Source organism: Lethenteron reissneri, chromosome 43, assembly GCF_015708825.2.
Source record: "Lethenteron reissneri isolate LAM-NWPU_2019-01 chromosome 43, ASM1570882v1, whole genome shotgun sequence".
Classification (NCBI taxonomy): domain Eukaryota; kingdom Metazoa; phylum Chordata; class Hyperoartia; order Petromyzontiformes; family Petromyzontidae; genus Lethenteron; species Lethenteron reissneri.
Window position 1 is genome coordinate 287,620 of NC_083821.1, and position 23,624 is coordinate 311,243.

Below are 23,624 nucleotides of genomic sequence, written 5' to 3' on the forward strand. Positions count from 1 at the left end.
GCTCTCGTGACGTGGCAGCTGAATGACTTGGCGATTAACCTGCGATAGCAACACTCAGAGACCCAGTTCCAAACGTGCCTCTCTCTGTTCAACTGGGAAATGGGGCCTTGAGCCACTTTCCACATTGCTATGACAGAGGTCAATATAGTAAACGGTAGGAGGAATTTACCCCGACAATACAAATACTAGTTCCATCCTACCTGCCTATGTCAGCTGTTATTTCCGACTCTCTCTGTCTCTCTCTTAGATCTCCCATGCTCATATGCCCTTTGCATTGCACTCTCCTGCCCTTTGGATTGCACCCGTTGGGTTGCACTCCCTTGTCAAGGTGGACGCTCACCTGCTATCTTACAGTTACATGCTGATTTCTCACATTAACATCACGAGCCCCGACCACTTCTTTATGATCCTTGGGCTACACCCATTTCAAACCTTATAAAAGTCTGCCTCAGCAGCAAACCAATGCTTCCCCATCTGATGACGGACACTTGTGTTGCGCCCGAAACGTCGTGATTTATTTTATATCCACGTGACTTTACCGAAAGAACCAAAGAGTATGGATTACTGCAGTCACGAAAGCTTCACATCAAGATTAATACAAATACAGATTATGCAAAAGCTTTGCAAATGAGGGTATAAATCCACATTTGCATGGAATGGAGGTGAAAGTACAAAATTGTCATCTGTCCTTCTTGGCTTCTTGAAGTCATCTCTCACCAGGTCACGGGCAAGGAGGAGCAGTTGCAGTCACATAATCCATGCCACGGAGGAGTGCGACTTTTAGACATTTTCCTCTTTGTATCACAAGCACAGTTAATCCACGCGGATAATCGAGAGGACAACCTATGTATTGACATCTCACAAAGGGGTACTCATGTTATCAGCTCAGGAGGGATGGTCGAATTGACCCAGAGATTTTCTGCATCCTGGCCACTTCACTTGAATGCATGTGGTCGGGGGCTTAGGCGAGTTGAGTTGGGAGGGGGCGGAGGGCAAAGCTCTGTGGCGAGCGGCACAATTGGCACGGACGCTAACCGGGGCTGACAGACGCACATCTTGCCAGGGATCGCCCGCCTAATCAGGCGTGCCCGGAGCCCTCGGGACATCGGGGAAAAGGTCGTGCGCAAGGGGCATAGCCACGCCAGGGTTTTCACCGGATCGGCTGTAAGATTCAAACCCCTGAGGAGGTGGCCCCCGCGCCCAACACATCTTCACGCAGCCGTCGCGTCGGACACAAACAGGAGCCGCGTGTCGCTCGCCCAAACCTCTCGTATTTCCCGAGGCCCCACGAGTCTATGGGCCCTGTAGACGCAGGTTCTGCTGGCAGAGGCTGCTCCTACGCTCTGTAGCGACTCGGTCGAGTGATCTTGATTCCTACGGAAAATCGAGTTTTGCGGTGTAACGCACCGCGGCTTGTGCCGATGTCAACACACAAGCTCTGCTGATGTGAGCAGCAGCAGAAATTCACAAAGACAACAGATATGAAATTGCCCGACCCAAGCCCGTGTTCTGGGCTGGTACAAAAACTCACCGGCCACACACGTTGCTGTTCTGTCATAAAAACATGTACAGTATATTTTATTTTAACAGTGGCACACGATTCAGCCAACATTACACATTGTCTTCAAGTGTCCACATTTCATGCCATTACGTGTACTTACGCATAGACATGCGCATCCACCTTACAAAATAACTAACACTGGATCCATTTGTTATTCAAGATTAAACACATTCCGACCATATCACACGGCTGGCTCATTATAAATTCTGTTAACATTACATTAGATTACTCCACTTTTCGATAATAGCTAACTCGTCACACGCGAGCCAACGCCATTGCTCCCTGCTTCCTGGTACCAGGACAGCGACACCACCAGAGCTCTGGCATGAAGAACTTCGATTTGACAACTTCATTTGCCACGGGATCACTATCCCCGTCAGTCGTCTGGGCATCACTCGCTCCGCTTGAAGTCGTCAGCCCTGGAGCCACTGCTTGAGGAAGCTGGCGGCGGCGTTGAATGTGCCAAGCGCCGGCGGCGTGCGTCTGTGCGCCATCACGAGCGAGGCGGCCTCCATCCCATGCCCAGCGGCCTTCAGCTCTGCCGCCACCCCCTCCACGTCCCAGCTCTCTGTCTCCCAGTTGGACAGGAGGTGGCCAATCAGGTGCGGGTACAGGGCGGTGCGCAGGCAGGCAACGGCCAGGCCCCGTGTCAGCAGCAGGCCCAGCAGCTCGGGGTCGCAGTTGGAATGGTCGACCTTCGGAGGACACAATAGAGGGAGTGGAGTGTTGCACAGCGCACATGGCATGACACACAGGACATGCACTGAAAAACGTAGCTGGCAAAACATCAGAAAGAAGCATCCTGAAAAAAGTCAAAAGCAACATCCATGACTGCACGGTGCTCAGTATTGAACGGTCTGCAGTTGCGCTTGAGCTGGGCTACCAGATTATTTAAGGAATTGATCACTCTACCGATTATCGGTTTAATTGTTCGACTCATCGTGTAACACGGAAAAGATTGAGAATTTATTTCTCAGATTTGTTTCCAAGTGTGTCGCTGAATGGGATGTGATGGGCGGGGCTTCATGACAACATGGTCTTCATCAGTTGAGTCGCGCTCGATGTGGCTTGGAGGGGGTTTCCCACCTTCAGGAAGCAGGATGTCAGGATGGCTGCCATGTTTAGAGGAGGTCATGTAATCGACCACAAATAAAATTAGCCGATTACAATTTGTGGTCGATTGAGTAACTTAACCACGTCGCGGAGACCGTGACGGTGAAACGGCCTTGTCTTGCAAGTGCAGACGGACTCGTGGTCCGCTAAAGTTGTAATTGCGTAACTCGTAATAATTGTATGTATGTTGAACTTCGTACCATACGTAGCCAACTGTGCTCATCGGATTTGCAGGGGGGGAAGGACAACAAACTAAACACAAAGCAGTTCTAAAGAAATGAGTAATCACAATGTAATTGCGATTTGGGCCATCAATGTTGCTGTTATTAATATAACCGATGATTTGAGGCTGGGGTGGCTGGGCCAGCCACGCGCACCTCAGTGATCGCGGTGGTAATGAGGCCGATCGCGCGCTCGTGCAGCTGCGAATCTCCGCCGTCCAACGCGAGCTTCAGCGCCGGCAGCAACAGGGAGCGCTCCAGCAGCAGATCCAGCAGTTGCTCCACGCACTGCAGCCAGGTGCACACACACACACAAGAGGCAGACACACACAGGGGCAGACACACACACACAAGGTGCACACACACACAAGGGGGAGACACACACAGCAGCACACACACACATAAGGTGCACACACACACACAGCAGCACACACACACACAAGGTGCACACACACACAGCAGCACACACACACACAAGGGGCACACACACACACAAGGGGGAGACACACACACAAGGGGGAGACACACACAAGGGGGAGACACACACAAGGGGGAGACACACACAAGAGGCACACACACAAGAGGCAGACACGCACACACAAGGGGGAGACACACACACACAAGAGGCAGACACACACACAAGAGGCAGACACACACAAGAAGCAGACACACACACAAGGGGGAGACACACACACAAGGGGCACACGCACACACAAGAGGCAGACACACACACAAGGGGGAGACACGCACACACAAGAGGCACACACACACACGCACACACAAGAGGCAGACACACACACACAAGGGGGAGACACATAAGGGGGCAGACACACAGAAGGCCAGAGAGGCTCAAAGTTGTCACCATGGACGGTGAGATCTGTGCTGCTACGTGCTAATGCCGGACAAGGGCAAAGAGCCTTCAATCCCATGACAGGCCATTCAGGCTGAACAGATTTCAAATTGTTTCTCAAGTCGATCTTTGAACGCTTTATGACCTACTCTTTGGTTCTTTCGGTAAAGTCACGTAGAAAGAAAATAAATAAAATAATAGAATACGACGTTTCGATTGCAACACAAGCAGTCGTCATCAGGTAGAACTAAATTTGAGAGACAAAACACAGACACGGAGACACACAGACAGACACACAAGCAGAGAGAGACAACACAGAGACACACAGAGAGAGAGACACACAACATAGACACACAGAGACACAATGCCTCTGTGCTTTATGACCTGAACGTGGCTGTTAGCCAGACCGACACCAGGACCAGGAGGGATTTCTACCTGGGTAAATTAATCTCCCAATGCGTGTATTGTTACACTCATTTGTGTGCAGCCTGCGCTCAGCTTTCTCGCCGTTCATTGTCGCCCCCAGGCAGTGGCCACGCTCTCCCCACAGTGGGACTGGCAAAGGAGGTCCCATGATGTAAGCTGCTCACCCTGAGCTCTCATTACTCTGATAGTGCATTGTCTTAGTGCTGTACGCCTTTTGGCGTCCTCTGGTCTAACACTGTTTGAGACGAGGAAAGCTGTCTCTGGTGTGGACCAATCAGTTTCAAAGACAATGCATATATTATCAGAGTATTTTTTTGTTTGCATTTTGACCACAAGTATTGTGGTTAATGCAAACAAGATTCCTTGTAAAACGTTTCAGTTAGGTGTTTTAACAACTTAACACCTGTTTTGTTGCCAGATAAGAGGGGAAAAATCTATTCTCATATTTTGGTACTGGCAAAGGAGGTCCCATGGTGATAATGATAATCATCAGTGCTTTTTCATTTATCGTCATGCCAACACACCTCATCTCACAACGCCGCACCATCCGCAGCACGCGGAGGTGAGCCCCGGAGGCACAAGGCGGCAGCAGAGGCAATGATGGCCGAACTGTGCTGATGATTCCTAACAAGGACAAACCCGATGTGCAGAGATCCCCTTGTCTTGCGCTGATGCTGCTCTCTAAATTAACACGGCCACAATTTGTACCCTTTACAGTTGGTCTAAAACACAGCAGTGCGGTGATGTCACATAAGACACAAGGCACGCTGGAAGGACCGGTACTATGTTCACAATGGTGACTTTTCAACAATACAGCTGTAACTCCCAGTGTTGGTGGCGACGTGAAGGATTGGCCGCTGGTGGCACCGTAAGCGCCGCGTGGAGTGCCGTGCACAGCCCAGCCCCGTACCGGCGTTGGCAGCGCGTGCCGCGTGCCGCGCAGCGACCGCGAGATTCCCAGCACCGTGGCACCGTCCTCGACTGTCCTGGCAGGAGAGGAGCTCGCCGACAGCACCGCCGCCGCCAGATGCAGCCAGGGGCAAGCGTCACGGCTTGCTCTGCACGCAGCAACCAACATCACACGTGGATGTATTTGCACTGCATAGTTTACTTTCAGTTTACTTGCCAAAATAGATAATCGCTTGCAAATAAAGTGAACATCTTTCTTGGTTTAACTGCACATATCCAAATGTCCAACAAAAAAATAGCAAATCCAGCCCAGTGTTTGTCTGTTTGAACATACCGTGCTTTCCAGGTGTTATTTGCATTTTACGTGCAAATAATCTTCATAAATGAAAAAAATTATTCCATGCAGGATTCAATGCACATATCGTGAACATACGTATAGATTTCGATCACCGAATCGATGAATAATTTAACTCGGTGGGTCCGTTGTCTATTCAGTCGTGCCTGAGAATGCAGTTGCCCAGCAACACGGTTGCAAGGTTGCCGAGCTGCCATCGCCGAGTAGACGGGAGAGGAGGCCACTCACAGTGCGGTGTCGGACATCGGCGGCCAGGCCTGCAGCAGCAGCACGAGGTGCGTCACGAGGGGCGGCGTCACGCCGGCGCCGAGCAGCTCCTCAAAGAGACGCAGCCGCCCCTCCTCGTCACGCACCTCTGCCATGTCCAGCTGCAACAGACGCCATCTATCAGCACCAACACAGAAGAGCAGCGATACTGCTTTTCCACCGTAAACCAAAGCTGCGCCAGCGCCTGACGCAGCTCAGGAGGCGCTAGGCTGTTTTTCAACTATGAAAGGAAAGCCGCACTGTTGATGTCACACGCGATGCATGTCGGTGACGCCATGTCCTCACAGTTTGGTATGACAAACAGCCGGTGGAAAACCAGCCACGCTGGTTCAGCTCTGGTGTGCCAGTGGAAAAGGGGTATAAGTGATCTTCCAGCACTAGAAGCAACGTATTGCGAATACCATCGGATCAGCAGCCCGACCAGAATAGCAGCAATACATCCAGCAGCACTGCCAGAATAGAACCACTGGTCCCTTAGCCGGAACCCAGCAGGGACAGCGACATCACTCACCGTCCGGTGGGGCCAGGCGTCCGTCAGCACGGCCTGCGTGCGGTAGAAGGCGAGGAGGTGGCCCTCCTCGTCCCCAAGCCGGAACGCCTGCTCCAGGATCTGCAGCACGGCAACGCGAGGACGCACCGGCAGCGCCGCGTCGGTGCAGAAGGGGCGCAGCCACGACAGCAGGTTGTCGGCGTTCACCAGCTTCCCCCTGCACACAGCGAGACACCAGCAGGGAACAAGAAACTAGTGGCGACAGTCACACTGCTACTTCTCGATTATCAGTCGGCGAATTATCCAAGTTGTATCGCTTTGCCTGACGTAACCATCCAGTAATTAAGAAGAGTCCAGTGCGACTGCCAACATCGTAATGCCACTGCCCACTTTGATAATTCGCCGGCAGCATTTAAGAAGTTCACCAGGCTACTTCTGAAGCCATCCACCGGCTCACTCGCCAACCACCACATTGACGTAGAAGCAGCATTCTGATGAACTGCCCAACGCGCAAATGAGGAAGGGCCAACCGGCTCCCAGGCCCGACCTAAAATACCAGGGGGCAGCGCTCATGGGCTCCCTGTGTCACTGCGCCTTACCCGTCCTCGGAGTGGGAGCGCACGGCCGACACGATCCCCTCCAGCGCCTCCAGCGGCGCCTTCCCGCCCAGCGGCTCCACGGCCTCCGGCCGCTCCCTGCAGAGGAGGAGGCACGGGCGAGCGGCTCAGCGCGACCGCATGGCGCTCTCCGTCACAAACCCAAAGTGTGACTCTTGTGCGTAGGGCGGCTCGGTCGCTTGTATTCCGAATGCGGTGCTCTAGATTAGGCTGCGTGGGGAGAGTCTTTCTGTCAGGTTGTCGCCACCCATTGCTGCGGGTATCGGCAGACGTCGACTCTTTGACATACGTTGACTTTGACTACTCTTCAACTTCTCCTTAAATTCCTGACGATGCCTGGAGTCGTGCATGGTGGAGAAAGCTTGAGAGAAGCAACGCTCAAAACACGATCCAACTCAGAAGATCACACTTGGTACAGTAACCATGACTTGTGGTAAAAAAGAAAGTTTCCTGTCAAGAACTCTCGCTACGTGCGACATCGATACAGACAACTGGGAGAGGGCACTGAGAGACCGTGGTACACATTGTCGCAGACAGTTTGTATCAGCCTTGGATTCGAGGCCAAGCCGGGGCCAAAGCCAGGTGCATCTTAGTTGGAGACCAGTCAAAGCCAGCCAAGGTCTGGTGCTCTCGGCCGAAGCCATGTTAAGGATCGCAGCTCTCAGCCAAGTCCTGGGACCGAGGCCAAGGACAAGTCCCGAGGGAATGAGACCTCTAGCCGGCCTTGAGGCCGAGGGGCGGTCTCGAGGAACCAAGACTGAGGGCTCGCCCCTTGCAGCCCCTCCGACTACATCATCGGCATTGTACGACGTGGCAAAGGGAGGGTGATGGCAGTTACTGGAGCGCGTCGACGATTGTGAGGACAGCTCGGTGAATGGCGTCGCGCACGCGGTCGCGACGCTCGCCCAGCGCCGCGCGCAGCACGCCGTGCACGCAGGGCAGCGGCCGCCCGTCCAGCGCCAAGCGCAGAGCCAGCTGCAGCACCGCCTTCTCCTCCGAGCACGCCAGGTCGAAGGCGCGCGCGTAGGCGCGCTCTTGCTCCTGTGAGGGTGAGCACGTGTGAGTGCATAGTACACAAATGTACCGACGCGTACGTGGCTACGTTGCCCATTAAACACGCTTGTTTTCCTGCATCAACTAGAGTAAGCCTGGAAGCGCAGTGAAGCACAGTAGAGCACAAAAATAGCAAGATACAAATGCAAAATACAATTAAAAGTAAGGAAGCTAAGGCTCACGATAATTGTCATCTAATGAAAATTTATACTAAGTCACGAAAATGTTTTATTGCAGCAAACCAAGCAGAGAAAGGCAAACTTATGAACTTGCATACAAGTGCTCCAAGGTGCCACCACTTCAGCGCTGATGTAACTGGGCGCAGGAGGAGCAAATTGAGCTACTGTAACTTAACATCGCGGCAGCCGTATCGCGTGCCCAGGAAAGAGAGATCTCGTACCTGCTCGCTGTGCCGAAGCGCCGTGATGGCATCGTCCCGCAGGGACTGCAGGTGCTTCCGTACAGCGTGCAGTCGACTCACGACGTCGTCCAGCGTGCGCGCGCCGTCCTCGCACGCGGCATCTGCCGCCGCCGCCTCCTCGCCATCGCCCACGGAGCCCCCGCCGCCCCCCCCTTTCTTGCGGGAGGCGGGCCGCCCCTTGAGCTTCTCCACGAAGGCGGCGGCGCGCTCCGCCATGTCCACCCGCGCCTTGATCGGCAGCTGGAAGGGAGGACAGCTCCTTGGCGACACAAGGACCGGGGGCTTGCTCGAGGGGCACTCACACGGAGCGACAACTGCGCTTATCTCATCGTCTGCCTTCCGGCTCGTGCACCAGGGCTGGGGGGAACCTTTCCCATCAGGTGACTGAATAGGACTTTAAACATACCTTTGGAAAGCCAAAGACACACACCGAAGTGGAACGCAATAACAACACCAAAAACCACGTGCTTGTCAACCGTGTATGAAGAGGCTCTTGGAGTGACATAAGGAACTGAGCGCGGTGCTAAAATTAGAAATGTTGTTGTTGCCAGGTCTACAATACCCCCTTCTCGGGGTGCAGCTAATTTTCTTGCAGTGACAGATAAATATTGGTCACAGGCCATATCCGAGTGGTAAGTCACGAAGTGTAGCCTTGGTACAAATGCTGCACACATCAGCAATGGACTCACAAACGAGGGGGTAACCGTCCAAAAGAACCACAAACATAAACACGCTGAGAACAACACACACAGTGGGACAGGGTCGAGAGTAGCGGCCTTGCCTGATCGACGGCGTCTGCGGAGACGGTGACCTCCTGGAGAAAGGCGTCCAGGTCGGGCGGGGAGAGTCTGCCCAGGAGCTGCTCACAGTCGCGGTAGCGCCTGCCCCAGTCCACCTCGTCGCCATCTTTTCCGGTGCCGTTCCAGAACAGCCGGCGCAGCCACGTGGCGAACACGGCGCTCTGCGTCAGCCCGCCCGCCGTGGGCAGCTTGGGCACCAGCTTGGCCACCGTGGTCACGTTCTGGGACGTGAGCACGGGCCGCAGCGCGTCCAGTGGGTTGGCGCTCGTGTCCATCAGCTTCTTGTAGTCGAGGTCTGGTGCGGCACAGAGTGGGAGAAGAGTTACTGCCAGCGATCGCCACATGCGGCTGCGCACCAGGGCTTCATCTTCTCACTGAATATTTTTGCTGGTGAGACCGGGAGGAGGCATGTGACTAGAACCCAAAGTCAGAGGTACTGGTGCAACCAAAAGGGCCCCCCTTTCTGTCTGCATTCCCTCTCTCTGCATAACCCGGCACATTGACCCCTCCGGTCCATGGGCTAGGTTCAGTCGAACCGCCTGCACACTCGGAAGCGAACACCGCCGCTGGGTGACGTACAGGTGAGCAATATCATCATTTAAGGCACCATGGGAACACCGCATCCCGCTTGGCCCGCGCTTGGCCTTGCGCGACACTGACCAGGCGTGGTGGACCGCAGCTTCTTGAGCAGCTGCAGGTGGGCGCCTGGCTTGCCGGGATGGGCGCCGTGGTCGCCGCAGCCGCAGCTCTCCAGCAGGCCAAAGTAGCAGAGCAGTCGTGCGTGGTCACCGCCCGGCACGCCGGGGTACACGTACTTGGTCATGTGATCGAGCACGCCGGCCGGGTCGGCCTTCAATTCCGACACGAGCCCCAGCGCCGCCACGCGCTGCTCCACCTGCCGCGTCGCCAACCTGGGCACGCGCACGGGGTGCCAGCAGTGTGGGGGAGTCGGTGGCGCGCGGACTCCAAGAGTGTTTCAATCGATGTGGGGCGCAGACACTGAAACGCACAGTTGTGATATCGCTATTCTACATCCGTGCCACGTTTTTATTAATGCCTATTGCACAATTATTTCTATTTAATTTACAATTTTTACATTAAAAATGTACGACAATTTTAGAGTTGTTTTGATTTTTCAAAATATGTTATTGGCGATACACGCTGGGGCGGGCAGCCACTGTAAGACATCCGTGGGTGTTGTGGCACGCTACGAGATGGGGCGCTGTGTGTGGTGCTTCACCCGCTATCCGTGAACAGGAACTCGAGGTGCGTCATGTAGAGCTCCCACAGCGGCATCTCGTAGCGCCGCGCCAGCGACATGGACAGCTCGTAGGTGGCGTCGTCCAGGGTCCTAAGGCAGCACGACAACGGCACAACATGCACCAGTCGACACGTACGGACGGCGTCACCCGTGACATCAAACACGACTCACATGCATGACATGGCACACACGGTGACACACGACATCACATGTGATAGCAAAGGCACGGCGGCACACAAGACGACGCACGGCACTACAGACAAAATGGTACGCACGTTGCCACACATGGTGTCAAGCATGACGGCATCGCATAAGGGAGACAGAAGATGCAACGCGGGCAGGCAAAAAAAGCATGACGTGACACACGAAACAACACGTACAGGATGCTAGACGGCACATGCGGAGAGACACAAAGACAGCACGCGGGGTGCCTAGCGGCGCCACGCACAATGGTGCACACGCAGCGCGGCAGACGAGACGTCACGCGCACGCGGGTGCGAGACCCGTGAGTGTGACCCGTCAGAGAGGCCCGTGTGCGTGCGAACGCCCGAACGCATCTCCCGCGTCGCGTCCCTCACTCGACTAGGCCGAGGATGGTCCCGCGCTTGTACTGGGCGTCCACGGCGAAGCGCTGCACGTCCACGCCGGCGCCAAGGCTGCGCAACGTCTGCGCCTGCGTTAGGTCGGCGAGCCGCTCGCCGTAGAGGCGCAGCCGCCCCGCCAGCACGGCCAGCTCCTCGGGGCGCGCGGCCACAGCCGGCGCCGAGCCTCCTGCCGCCGCCATCCGCTCACTCGCACGGGCCACCACCTCGCCCGGGTCGGCCTGGGGGGACGCACAGCGCCAGCCACTCACGTCTAGCAGCTGCAGCAAGGCAGCTCGATCTTCATGAAGACAAAGTTCATTGCATTATGCTTGGTCTGTATGTGTGCGTGTTGGCCACGTGTGTGTTCTGCTTAATGTGTGCGAATGAGTATACTGCTCATGTGTGTAAGTGGAGCCTGGTGTGTTACCAGCCCTGTGTATTACCTATTGGTGTTTGTGTGCGAGTAGCCTGTGCCTCAGTGTGTGTGTGTATGTATGTCTGAGAATGTTCCAGTGTGCATTAGACGAGCCTGGTTATCACTTGTGAGGGTGACTATCCTGATGCGTGTGCACGACTAGTTTTGAGCCTGTTGTGAGCGTATGCGTGAGCGGGTAGCCACGAGCCCGGTGTGAGACTTGCCCAGTAGACGGAGTCGGGCCGGCCGCTGCTGGGCTGCAGGCGCACGTGGATCTGCAGCGCGTAGTAGTAGACCGCAAGCTGCAGCGACAGTGCCGTCGCACTCTGCCTCTCAAAGCAGACGTCCGCTTCCAGGGGCTGCACGGACACGACGGGCGACAGGAGCGTTACGCCCACAGGCCCTCGCTCAGGCTCCCATGCCCTCCAACGCTCCCATAATCGTTGACACAATCACATTTTCATCACATAGAAACCCCACGTTCACGGTCCCTAACACTCTCCCTCATCCCCTGTCACTCCTTCACGAACAGACTCTCCGTAAAACCCCAAGTAAACATTCCCCACATGTACATGCCAGCCGCTTGTCAATCCAATGCTGGACGGGGCTTCCCCGTGCCTGTGCGGCTGACGGTTATACTTCACCAACCTGCTCTGTGCGGGTTGGTGAAGGCAGCAAGTACAGATGTGGGAGTGTAGAGGTACAGCACAACATTATATTTTGCTGCTCTGCCTCCAAAGAGGGTGGTTTCTCTACCGCGGTTTCATAGAAATCTCCGAGCTCTCGCTGCACACGCAACTGTGAGTGTCGGTGCTTACGTCGGACAGTGCCAGCAGATAGGCGAGCGCCAGCGTCGTGTCGGTGGACATCGTCTCGCTTGCCAATTCCAGCAAGACTGCGCACGGTGACACGAGGAGACAGGAGGTGACGAGAGGTGATGCAAGGAGACGTGGGATACATGGGGGGCCACACTGATACACGAGGGACATGGGCAGACACAGAGAGAAACAGGGACACCCAGTCGCCCAAGTTGGCAAGACGCAGTGAGGAATGCCACCATACGGCAAACGAATTGGCCCAGCATACGTGAACAAAACAATATGGAAGCACAGGATACATGTGGCTCGGAAATGTGCACAATACAAATTGTGACCAGATGTGAGATTGCACACGGAGCGGGCGTCTTGAGCCACACGAAGGAGCTGCCTGGAGGTGCTGATCTAGCGATGGGCATTGGTCTCTTGAAACTTTTTCCGGACGTGCGGCCCTCGTTATCGTGCGTGCGGCACGTACCCTGAGAAGCCGGGAAGGGGTGGAGCCCCCCTCCGCTCGTCTCCAGCAGCTTCCCGGCCTGCAGGTGCAGCTCCGCCTGCCGCACCGACGCCACTGCCCAGTCCGGGTAGAGCTCCCCTCCCTGCAGCACGCACGCCCAGTGCAAACGTTGCATCAATACAGTCCTCTCCAAAGTGGAATGGTGCATGATGGGACACCGAGAGCCGGTGCATCTTTGAGTGCTCTGGCACTTTTTGGAGTTGTTGTTGTTGGTGGTGCTGCCGTGGTGTTGCAGTCTAACCCGACGACTCCTTTCCCCCCTGCTATCCACGAGTTTGACTCCCTGGCTCTGCTCACGTCCACGTTGTTGACATTTCTTTTCTCCTTGGTCTACGGCTTCCTCGGTCTCTCTCTTATAAAACAATTATTTCCACTTTTTCTGCACGGTGCCTTGACATGCAGTTGCATTTAGATGCAGTTGCTGTAAAAAAACTAATCTCCTTGTTGCTTTTGTTGTGTGGAGGTGTATACGGGTGAACGCGTTCCCGCCATCGAGCGCCTGCTTGCCTTGTGTCCCGCGCCGTCTGCACCCAGCGAGGCGTAGAAAGGGTGCCACGCTTGTCTCTCTGGGGCCGCCCTGCCCCGGGCCTCGGGAGCCTCGTCATTCTCTGCGGCCGTCTGCCAAATCACCGACGGAACGCAAGGTCACGGCGTGGACGCACGGCGCCCCGGCAACAGCTCACCGAGGCACGCGCAGCAGGGCACACGACGGGATGGCAGCTCACGCGAATTTCGGCCAAAGCGTCTTTTCCATGCGTCACCGTGTTAGGAGTGAACGTTTGCGAACGGAGATGGACAGAAAGAGAAAAGAGGACGTTCTAGAGCGGGTTCAGGGGGAGAGAAGGGTAATGATCCAGAAAAGGCAAAGGATGTGGATTTGGTAACATTCTCAGTTGTTGGAGAGCTCGATGAAGTTCTTCTCAAACGAAGGAAGTTGGGAAAGAGGCAGAAAAAGAAAGATGCTGCTTGGTGTCTTAAATGAAGAAAGGTGGGAAGGAGTTTGAGGCAAAGATCTGCCACTGAGCAGAGGACTAAACGTGACCATGTCAGGACCGGGGGCTTGCGTGGGGATAGGGGACAAGGGCACCTGCAGTGGGCGCAGGTACGAGAGGGACTTGGCCCAGAGGTGCGGCTGGGCGATGGCATGCAGGGCGACGCGCGTGCCGTGCGTGGTGCTCGCGATGACGCCGGCGGTCAGCGCCGACGTCTTCTGCAGGAGGCCTCCCCTGTCCAGCTCCTCCAGCTGGATTCGACGTGGTGACGAGCGGGAGCACGCGGCGGCACGCGCGTGACACACGCGCAAGGGACGTGGCACACGCGTCGTGAGCGCAAGGTACACGCGCGGCGACTCGTGCGTGTGTGTGCGGGCGTGTATGTGTGGGTGTGTGCGTGCGTGCGAGTGACGGCGGCAAGCAGAGCGAGTGCAGCCCGCGTTGTCGTGTTGGTGCTGCGGCCACACCTGGATGTGCTGCTCACTCGAGTTGTTCCTCATGGTCTCCCCGTGCCCATCCACACTCTCGTACAGCATCTATGAGGAGTTAAAGACAGGCACCGTATTCGAGAGGCTCACAGATGGGTATGGGGAGGGTGGAAGGCAGGGAGGGAGGGACAGACCTGAGCTCGCAGGCTGCAGCTGGCCGCCAGCAGAGATTGGATGGTGTCGGCGGGGCAGTGCGTGAGCGCGAACGCCAGCAGCTCCTGACGCTCGGGGAGCTCGAGCGCTCCGTGACACTGCGCCAACGAGCTGCACACGGACCAGCCGCCTCCGTAGGCTGCACACCCATAGCACCGTATGAGAACCCATGGCGCGGTAACCGCACGCAGCACAGCGCTTGCACAAAGCCTCCTTGTGCGTGCACAGAGCGCATGATGATATCGCTGCCACTTGTAGACTGAAGTCACCTTGAAAAGGAGACTCGTTCTCTCAATGGGTTACCTCTTGGTTATGAATCAATAATTATTAATACTGCATACATTCAGCCCTGTACAAATACACACAGTACACGAACGTGTGTATTTGATACGATGAGCAGACACAGCAGGTACACACAAAAGCACTTTGTGTGACAGATAACTTCAATCCAGAGTATGGGTGCTGTGGAACCCCATTTGGTAAAATCCACGATTTGGCGAAAACATATCCCTACTCACAAGAAATTAAATCAATGCACCCACCCCGATTTTTATAGACGTTCATATGAGAACTTTTGTGTGAGAGGTGGGTGGGCTGCATGCATTGCGGTGGTGCCGGTACCCTCGGAGATGATCTGGTGGCACAGCCGGGCAGTCGATCGGTAATCGTGCGCCTGCAGCGCCTGCTCCGCCAGCAGCGTGAGCACCTGGCCACTCCGCTCCGTGCGGTCTGAGCCTGCACGCGGCCAGCACGCGGCCCGCACGCGGTCGACAGGTTGCCACGTCAACACCGAACTCGCCGTTCCGACACGGAGCCCGACGGCGAGGGGAGGCCACAGCGGTGACCCCAAAGGGAGCCGCCGAGCCAATTCGAGTTGTGCTTGTGAAACGAGAGGGAGCTGGAACGGGCGATGAAAAAGCGAAATGCGAGAAAGATGAGGCACCTCTCTGACCATTTAAGTCAGGGTGCTTCAAGTGACGGCCCTCCTGCAGTGGCCTGCCAAACTACATCTCGCTAAGAGAGGTGTAGATGAGAGAGCTGTATGAAACAGATACAGATAGTGAGATGAGATGAGAGAGCTGTATAGATTACCAGTAAAATGAACAGATTCTGTGACGTCAAACTAACGTGTGATATCTGCTCGCACACGCTACGTAAGTAAGTTGAGTAGCCAACCGTGCCAATCGGAGGCACTACGATAATGGTGCCACAGTGATGACAGCCACCTGAACCATAAGCGGCTCCACCACCACCTGCCAGAAGTCGCCCTTCTTGGGGTGAGGAGCGAGCCTTCTTGGGGTGAGAAGCGAGCCTGTGGGTGACCTGCGAGGCAGCTGGGAGGACGTACCGGCCACACGCAGCAAGCTGGCCAGGTGCAGCATCTTGCTGGGGTACTTGTATGCCCAGGAAGACTGCTCCATCACCTTCTTGATGAGAGACAGTCGGTCCTGGCACAAGCGTACTGCACGGGCAAGGAACGGAGTTACACAGCCGCGGCCGCCTGTACATGTGCCATGCCACTTGTGCGCTGCTTGCCGAGCGAGGGGTGACGATGATAGTGGCCTCTGAATGCGGATTCCTTGCAGGATATGTACAGCAGAATGCGGCTTACACAGCGTCCTACGCGACCGCATCCCAAGATGCTGTATAAACAGAGGATTACTATTCAAGAAACAAGGCAATTTGAATGAGGTCAATTATTTAGATTATTTTCAGATGGGGGAGGAAACTAGAGCAGGGTGGGAAATCAGGTATCTCAGAGACAGCCATAGGGAGAAAAGATAGACGTTGTGGTGGTGTAATCATGAAGATGATTGTGGTATAGACAGTGGTGGGTGTAATGACGATAACAGTGGCGGCAACGATGGTGGTGGTGACGATGATTGCAATGTGATAAAGATGTTGGCGGTGGTACCAATGAAGCTGGTGGTAGTCACGACGATGGTGGTGGTGACGGGAAGGAGGACGCAACCGGTTTTACACTGCTCTCTCACCCTCCAGGGAGATTTAACAACACATGAAGGAAGGCACTACTCCCATCATGCCATGCATGTCATGTGACCACCACACTGCATGTCCAGCACTCTCATCCTACCCTCCAGGGGCAGCATCTCCAGCTTAAACTCTTCCAGCAGTGCAAGCGCCGACATGAGATCCAGCTCCTCCTGCACTCTGGGGGGTGCGTCCGTGATCAGCTTCAGACACTCCCTACACACACACAGACAAGGACAACCCCCCCCCCCCCCCATAGCTTTAAGAGACAGGTGGGGCAAGTACTGTTAGCCAGCATCTATAAAAGCCAACACAGCACACGAGGGGGCGGTGTGGCGAGACAAAAATAACAGGATCGTTGAACGTGACCTCAATTTACAACAATCCACCAAATCACTCAGAAGACGGCGGCAAGCGAATCGCCGCAGGCCTCGTGGTCAAGGTCTTGTGAGGTCACGGCCACCCACCTGGCTACGTCCATGCTGTCGTCCGCCAGCGACTTGGAGGCGTTGAAGTACTCGCGTGCGGCGCCCAGCACCAGCTCCAGGCTGCGGGCGTACGCCAGGCGCTGGCCGGGCTGCAGGCGTCCCGGCCCGGCGGCCGTGAGAGGCCGCACCGGCTGCACGGCGCTACACTGCACCATGCGAGCGGCCAGCTGCAGCGTCTCGGTCCGGCCCGAGCACAGCAGGCTTTCGGTGAAGACCTGCGGGCGCGGACACATGCTCACCTCCGCTCGTGCCATCGCAAAGCGACGTTTCAACCACGCCAACTGAATATCTGAAGTGAGCTGGCACCACTGAGATGCTGGGCTTGAGTCTAGGCAGTCACCTGCGAATGCACTGGGTTCTCAAGTGAAGTAAGTTGATCTGCTGAGTCTGGACCTGAACTGGCAGAATCTATGGGTCTCTATGTGAATCTACTGTTCTCTGCGAGTCAAAACAACTAAATTCGGATGTATGCATCTCAATGTGACTGCATCTAAAGAGGCTATAGAGCAACGTGTTTCATAGCAGAGACAGAAACGTGCAGTCATTCATAGGTTGAGGAGAAGAGGAAAGTCTTGAGCCTGGCCTTCAACAGGGGCAGGAGGCCAACAGCACAGATGGCTGGGAGAAGGGAGGTCCACACGATTTGGGCAGGAGAGGAGAATGAGCGACCTCTCCCTGAGCAAAGGTCGCAGCAGCAGCAGCCTTGCGACACACGGAGAGTCCTGATATTGGTGCGCGTGCTCTAGCCGAATGTGGGTTCGACAACCACGCTACACCGCGGGCCATCGCTAGCGCAGGAGACGCCACACACCTCGTAGCACGTCTCCTCGTCCAGGCACTTGTACACGGTCTTCTGCATCTCCAGAATGTCTTCCAGCAAGCTCTTCCACTTCTCCTCCGACAACGGCGGAACCCTACGCAGAGCGGGACGGCGACTTCGCTAGTCTCGACCGCGCGGCCGCTTCGCGAACGGCACTGCCGGCGTGTGCCGTGCGGCGCAGATCCTGCCGGGCTGGCCGTCGCCGCGGTTACCTGCGTCCGGCTTGGCGTGTGAGTCGCGTGAGGAGTTTCACCGCCTCCTCGCGACTGCCCTGTGAGTCGCGAACGAAGCTGATGGGCTTCGGCACGCCGTGCTTCTCCAGGATCTCTGCCACGCTGGACACATGCACAGCTCGTTCGCTCTGGCGACAAGACTCGTGCACAACAATCTGTCTCTCATTCACTACAATCTGTCTCTCATTCACAACAATCTGTCTCTCATTCACTACAATCTGTCTCTCATTCACTACAATCTGGTTTCTCATTCACAACAATCTGTGTCTCATTCACAACAATCTGTCTCTCATTCACAACAATCTGTCTCTCATTCACTACAATCTGTCTCTCATTCACTACAATCTGGTTTCTCATTCACAACAATCTGTGTCTCATTCACTACAATCTGTCTCTCATTCACTACAATCTGTCTCTCATTCACTACAATCTGGTTTCTCATTCACAACAATCTGTGTCTCATTCACAACAATCTGTCTCTCATTCACAACAATCTGTCTCTCATTCACTACAATCTGTCTCTCATTCACTACAATCTGGTTTCTCATTCACAACAATCTGTGTCTCATTCACTACAATCTGTCTCTCATTCACTACAATCTGGTTTCTCATTCACAACAATCTGTCTCTCATTCACTACAATCTGTCTCTCATTCACTACAATCTGGTTTCTCATTCACAACAATCTGTGTCTCATTCACTACAATCTGTCTCTCATTCACTACAATCTGGTTTCTCATTCACAACAATCTGTGTCTCATTCACAACAATCTGTCTCTCATTCACAACAATCTGTGTCTCATTCACAACAATATGTCTCTCATTCACTACAATCTGGTTTCTCATTCACTACAATCTGTGTCTCATTCACAACAATCTGTCTCTCATTCACTACAATCTGTCTCTCATTCACAACAATATGTCTCTCATTCACTACAATCTGGTTTCTCATTCACAACAATCTGTCTCTCATTCACAACAATCTGTGTCTCATTCACAACAATCTGTGTCTCATTCACAACAATCTGTCTCTCATTCACTACAATCTGTCTCTCATTCACAACAATATGTCTCTCATTCACTACAATCTGGTTTCTCATTCACAACAATCTGTGTCTCATTCACAACAATCTGTCTCTCATTCACAACAATCTGTCTCTCATTCACTACAATCTGGTTTCTCATTCACAACAATCTGTGTCTCATTCACAACAATCTGTCTCTCATTCACTACAATCTGTCTCTCATTCACTACAATCTGGTTTCTCATTCACAACAATCTGTGTCTCATTCACAACAATCTGTGTCTCATTCACAACAATCTGTCTCTCATTCACTACAATCTGTCTCTCATTCACAACAATATGTCTCTCATTCACTACAATCTGGTTTCTCATTCACAACAATCTGTGTCTCATTCACAACAATCTGTCTCTCATTCACAACAATCTGTCTCTCATTCACTACAATCTGGTTTCTCATTCACAACAATCTGTGTCTCATTCACAACAATCTGTCTCTCATTCACTACAATCTGTCTCTCATTCACTACAATCTGTCTCTCATTCACTACAATCTGGTTTCTCATTCACAACAATCTGTGTCTCATTCACAACAATCTGTCTCTCATTCACAACAATCTGTGTCTCATTCACAACAATCTGTCTCTCATTCACTACAATCTGGTTTCTCATTCACAACAATCTGTCTCTCATTCACAACAATATGTCTCTCATTCACTACAATCTGGTTTCTCATTCACAACAATCTGTCTCTCATTCACAACAATCTGTCTCTCATTCACTACAATCTGTCTCTCATTCACAACAATCTGTCTCTCATTCACTACAATCTGTCTCTCATTCACAACAATCTGTCTCTCATTCACTACAATCTGGTTTCTCATTCACAACAATCTGTGTCTCATTCACAACAATCTCATTCACAACAATCTGTCTCTCATTCACTACAATCTGTCTCTCATTCACAACAATCTGGTTTCTCATTCACAACAATCTGTGTCTCATTCACAACAATCTGTCTCTCATTCACTACAATCTGGTTTCTCATTCACAACAATCTGTGTCTCATTCACAACAATCTGTCTCTCATTCACTACAATCTGGTTTCTCATTCACAACAATCTGTCTCTCATTCACAACAATCTGTCTCTCATTCACAACAATCTGTCTCTCATTCACAACAATCTGGTTTCTCATTCACAACAATCTGTCTCTCATTCACTACAATCTGGTTTCTCATTCACAACAATCTGTCTCTCATTCACTACAATCTCATTCACTACAATCTGTGCCTCATTCACTACAATCTGTGTCTCATTCACAACAATCTGTCTCTCATTCACTACAATCTGGTTTCTCATTCACAACAATCTGTCTCTCATTCACAACAATCTGTCTCTCATTCACAACAATCTGTCTCTCATTCACAACAATCTGGTTTCTCATTCACAACAATCTGTCTCTCATTCACTACAATCTCATTCACTACAATCTGTGTCTCATTCACTACAATCTGTGTCTCATTCACTACAATCTGTCTCTCATTCACTACAATCTCATTCACTACAATCTGTGTCTCATTCACTACAATCTGTGTCTCATTCACTACAATCTGTCTCTCATTCACTACAATCTCATTCACTACAATCTGTGTCTCATTCACTACAATCTGTGTCTCATTCACTACAATCTGTCTCTCATTCACTACAATCTGTCTCTCATTCACTACAATCTCATTCACTACAATCTGTCTCTCATTCACTACAATCTGTCTCTCATTCACAACAATCTGTCTCTCATTCACTACAATCTGTCTCTCATTCACAACAATCTGTCTCTCATTCACTACAATCTGGTTTCTCATTCACAACAATCTGTGTCTCATTCACAACAATCTCATTCACAACAATCTGTCTCTCATTCACTACAATCTGTCTCTCATTCACAACAATCTGGTTTCTCATTCACAACAATCTGTGTCTCATTCACAACAATCTGTCTCTCATTCACTACAATCTGGTTTCTCATTCACAACAATCTGTCTCTCATTCACAACAATCTGTCTCTCATTCACAACAATCTGTCTCTCATTCACAACAATCTGGTTTCTCATTCACAACAATCTGTCTCTCATTCACTACAATCTGGTTTCTCATTCACAACAATCTGTCTCTCATTCACTACAATCTCATTCACTACAATCTGTGTCTCATTCACTACAATCTGTGTCTCATTCACAACAATCTGTCTCTCATTCACTACAATCTGGTTTCTCATTCACAACAATCTGTCTCTCATTCACAACAATCTGTCTCTCATTCACAACAATCTGGTTTCTCATTCACAACAATCTGTCTCTCATTCACTACAATCTGGTTTCTCATTCACAACAATCTGTCTCTCATTCACTACAATCTCATTCACTACAATCTGTGTCTCATTCACTACAATCTGTGTCTCATTCACTACAATCTGTGTCTCATTCACAACAATCTGTCTCTCATTCACTACAATCTGTCTCTCATTCACTACAATCTGTCTCTCATTCACTACAATCTGGTTTCTCATTCACAACAATCTGTGTCTCATTCACAACAATCTGTCTCTCATTCACAACAATCTGTGTCTCATTCACAACAATCTGTCTCTCATTCACTACAATCTGGTTTCTCATTCACAACAATCTGTCTCTCATTCACAACAATATGTCTCTCATTCACTACAATCTGGTTTCTCATTCACAACAATCTGTCTCTCATTCACAACAATCTGTCTCTCATTCACTACAATCTGTCTCTCATTCACAACAATCTGTCTCTCATTCACTACAATCTGTCTCTCATTCACAACAATCTGTCTCTCATTCACTACAATCTGGTTTCTCATTCACAACAATCTGTGTCTCATTCACAACAATCTCATTCACAACAATCTGTCTCTCATTCACTACAATCTGTCTCTCATTCACAACAATCTGGTTTCTCATTCACAACAATCTGTGTCTCATTCACAACAATCTGTCTCTCATTCACTACAATCTGGTTTCTCATTCACAACAATCTGTGTCTCATTCACAACAATCTGTCTCTCATTCACTACAATCTGGTTTCTCATTCACAACAATCTGTCTCTCATTCACAACAATCTGTCTCTCATTCACAACAATCTGTCTCTCATTCACAACAATCTGGTTTCTCATTCACAACAATCTGTCTCTCATTCACTACAATCTCATTCACTACAATCTGTGTCTCATTCACTACAATCTGTGTCTCATTCACAACAATCTGTCTCTCATTCACTACAATCTGGTTTCTCATTCACAACAATCTGTCTCTCATTCACAACAATCTGTCTCTCATTCACAACAATCTGTCTCTCATTCACAACAATCTGGTTTCTCATTCACAACAATCTGTCTCTCATTCACTACAATCTCATTCACTACAATCTGTGTCTCATTCACTACAATCTGTGTCTCATTCACTACAATCTGTCTCTCATTCACTACAATCTCATTCACTACAATCTGTGTCTCATTCACTACAATCTGTGTCTCATTCACTACAATCTGTCTCTCATTCACTACAATCTCATTCACTACAATCTGTGTCTCATTCACTACAATCTGTGTCTCATTCACTACAATCTGTCTCTCATTCACTACAATCTGTCTCTCATTCACTACAATCTCATTCACTACAATCTGTCTCTCATTCACTACAATCTGTCTCTCATTCACAACAATCTGTCTCTCATTCACTACAATCTGTCTCTCATTCACAACAATCTGTCTCTCATTCACTACAATCTGGTTTCTCATTCACAACAATCTGTGTCTCATTCACAACAATCTCATTCACAACAATCTGTCTCTCATTCACTACAATCTGTCTCTCATTCACAACAATCTGGTTTCTCATTCACAACAATCTGTGTCTCATTCACAACAATCTGTCTCTCATTCACTACAATCTGGTTTCTCATTCACAACAATCTGTCTCTCATTCACAACAATCTGTCTCTCATTCACAACAATCTGTCTCTCATTCACAACAATCTGGTTTCTCATTCACAACAATCTGTCTCTCATTCACTACAATCTGGTTTCTCATTCACAACAATCTGTCTCTCATTCACTACAATCTCATTCACTACAATCTGTGTCTCATTCACTACAATCTGTGTCTCATTCACAACAATCTGTCTCTCATTCACTACAATCTGGTTTCTCATTCACAACAATCTGTCTCTCATTCACAACAATCTGTCTCTCATTCACAACAATCTGGTTTCTCATTCACAACAATCTGTCTCTCATTCACTACAATCTGGTTTCTCATTCACAACAATCTGTCTCTCATTCACTACAATCTCATTCACTACAATCTGTGTCTCATTCACTACAATCTGTGTCTCATTCACTACAATCTGTCTCTCATTCACTACAATCTCATTCACTACAATCTGTGTCTCATTCACTACAATCTGTGTCTCATTCACTACAATCTGTCTCTCATTCACTACAATCTCATTCACTACAATCTGTGTCTCATTCACTACAATCTGTGTCTCATTCACTACAATCTGTCTCTCATTCACTACAATCTGTCTCTCATTCACTACAATCTCATTCACTACAATCTGTCTCTCATTCACTACAATCTGGTTTCTCATTCACTACAATCTGTCTCTCATTCACTACAATCTGTCTCTCATTCACTACAATCTGTCTCTCATTCACTACAATCTCATTCACTA

General features: G+C 51.3%; 1 protein-coding gene across 1 annotated transcript in view; it reads right to left on the reverse strand.

Annotated features, from left to right (window-relative positions):
* Window positions 1-1,543: 1,543 nt before the first annotated feature.
* NBAS (NBAS subunit of NRZ tethering complex) overlaps window positions 1,544-23,624 on the reverse strand; it is a 50,820-nt gene continuing 28,739 nt past the window's right edge. Inside the window, exons 32-56 of the mRNA XM_061569313.1 lie at window positions 17,821-17,943; window positions 17,600-17,702; window positions 16,768-17,003; window positions 16,404-16,516; window positions 15,657-15,770; window positions 14,930-15,043; window positions 14,290-14,447; window positions 14,135-14,203; window positions 13,763-13,918; window positions 13,183-13,293; window positions 12,637-12,757; window positions 12,162-12,238; window positions 11,568-11,702; window positions 10,923-11,167; window positions 10,324-10,434; window positions 9,744-9,994; window positions 9,065-9,378; window positions 8,263-8,523; window positions 7,648-7,850; window positions 6,792-6,887; window positions 6,214-6,409; window positions 5,664-5,803; window positions 5,082-5,229; window positions 3,052-3,183; window positions 1,544-2,256 (exon numbers count right to left, since the gene is read on the reverse strand). Of these exons, the coding sequence (XP_061425297.1) occupies window positions 1,975-2,256; window positions 3,052-3,183; window positions 5,082-5,229; window positions 5,664-5,803; window positions 6,214-6,409; window positions 6,792-6,887; window positions 7,648-7,850; window positions 8,263-8,523; window positions 9,065-9,378; window positions 9,744-9,994; window positions 10,324-10,434; window positions 10,923-11,167; window positions 11,568-11,702; window positions 12,162-12,238; window positions 12,637-12,757; window positions 13,183-13,293; window positions 13,763-13,918; window positions 14,135-14,203; window positions 14,290-14,447; window positions 14,930-15,043; window positions 15,657-15,770; window positions 16,404-16,516; window positions 16,768-17,003; window positions 17,600-17,702; window positions 17,821-17,943 (4,009 nt within the window). The 3' untranslated portion in view covers window positions 1,544-1,974. The remainder of the gene's footprint in view (window positions 2,257-3,051; window positions 3,184-5,081; window positions 5,230-5,663; window positions 5,804-6,213; window positions 6,410-6,791; window positions 6,888-7,647; window positions 7,851-8,262; window positions 8,524-9,064; window positions 9,379-9,743; window positions 9,995-10,323; window positions 10,435-10,922; window positions 11,168-11,567; window positions 11,703-12,161; window positions 12,239-12,636; window positions 12,758-13,182; window positions 13,294-13,762; window positions 13,919-14,134; window positions 14,204-14,289; window positions 14,448-14,929; window positions 15,044-15,656; window positions 15,771-16,403; window positions 16,517-16,767; window positions 17,004-17,599; window positions 17,703-17,820; window positions 17,944-23,624) is intronic.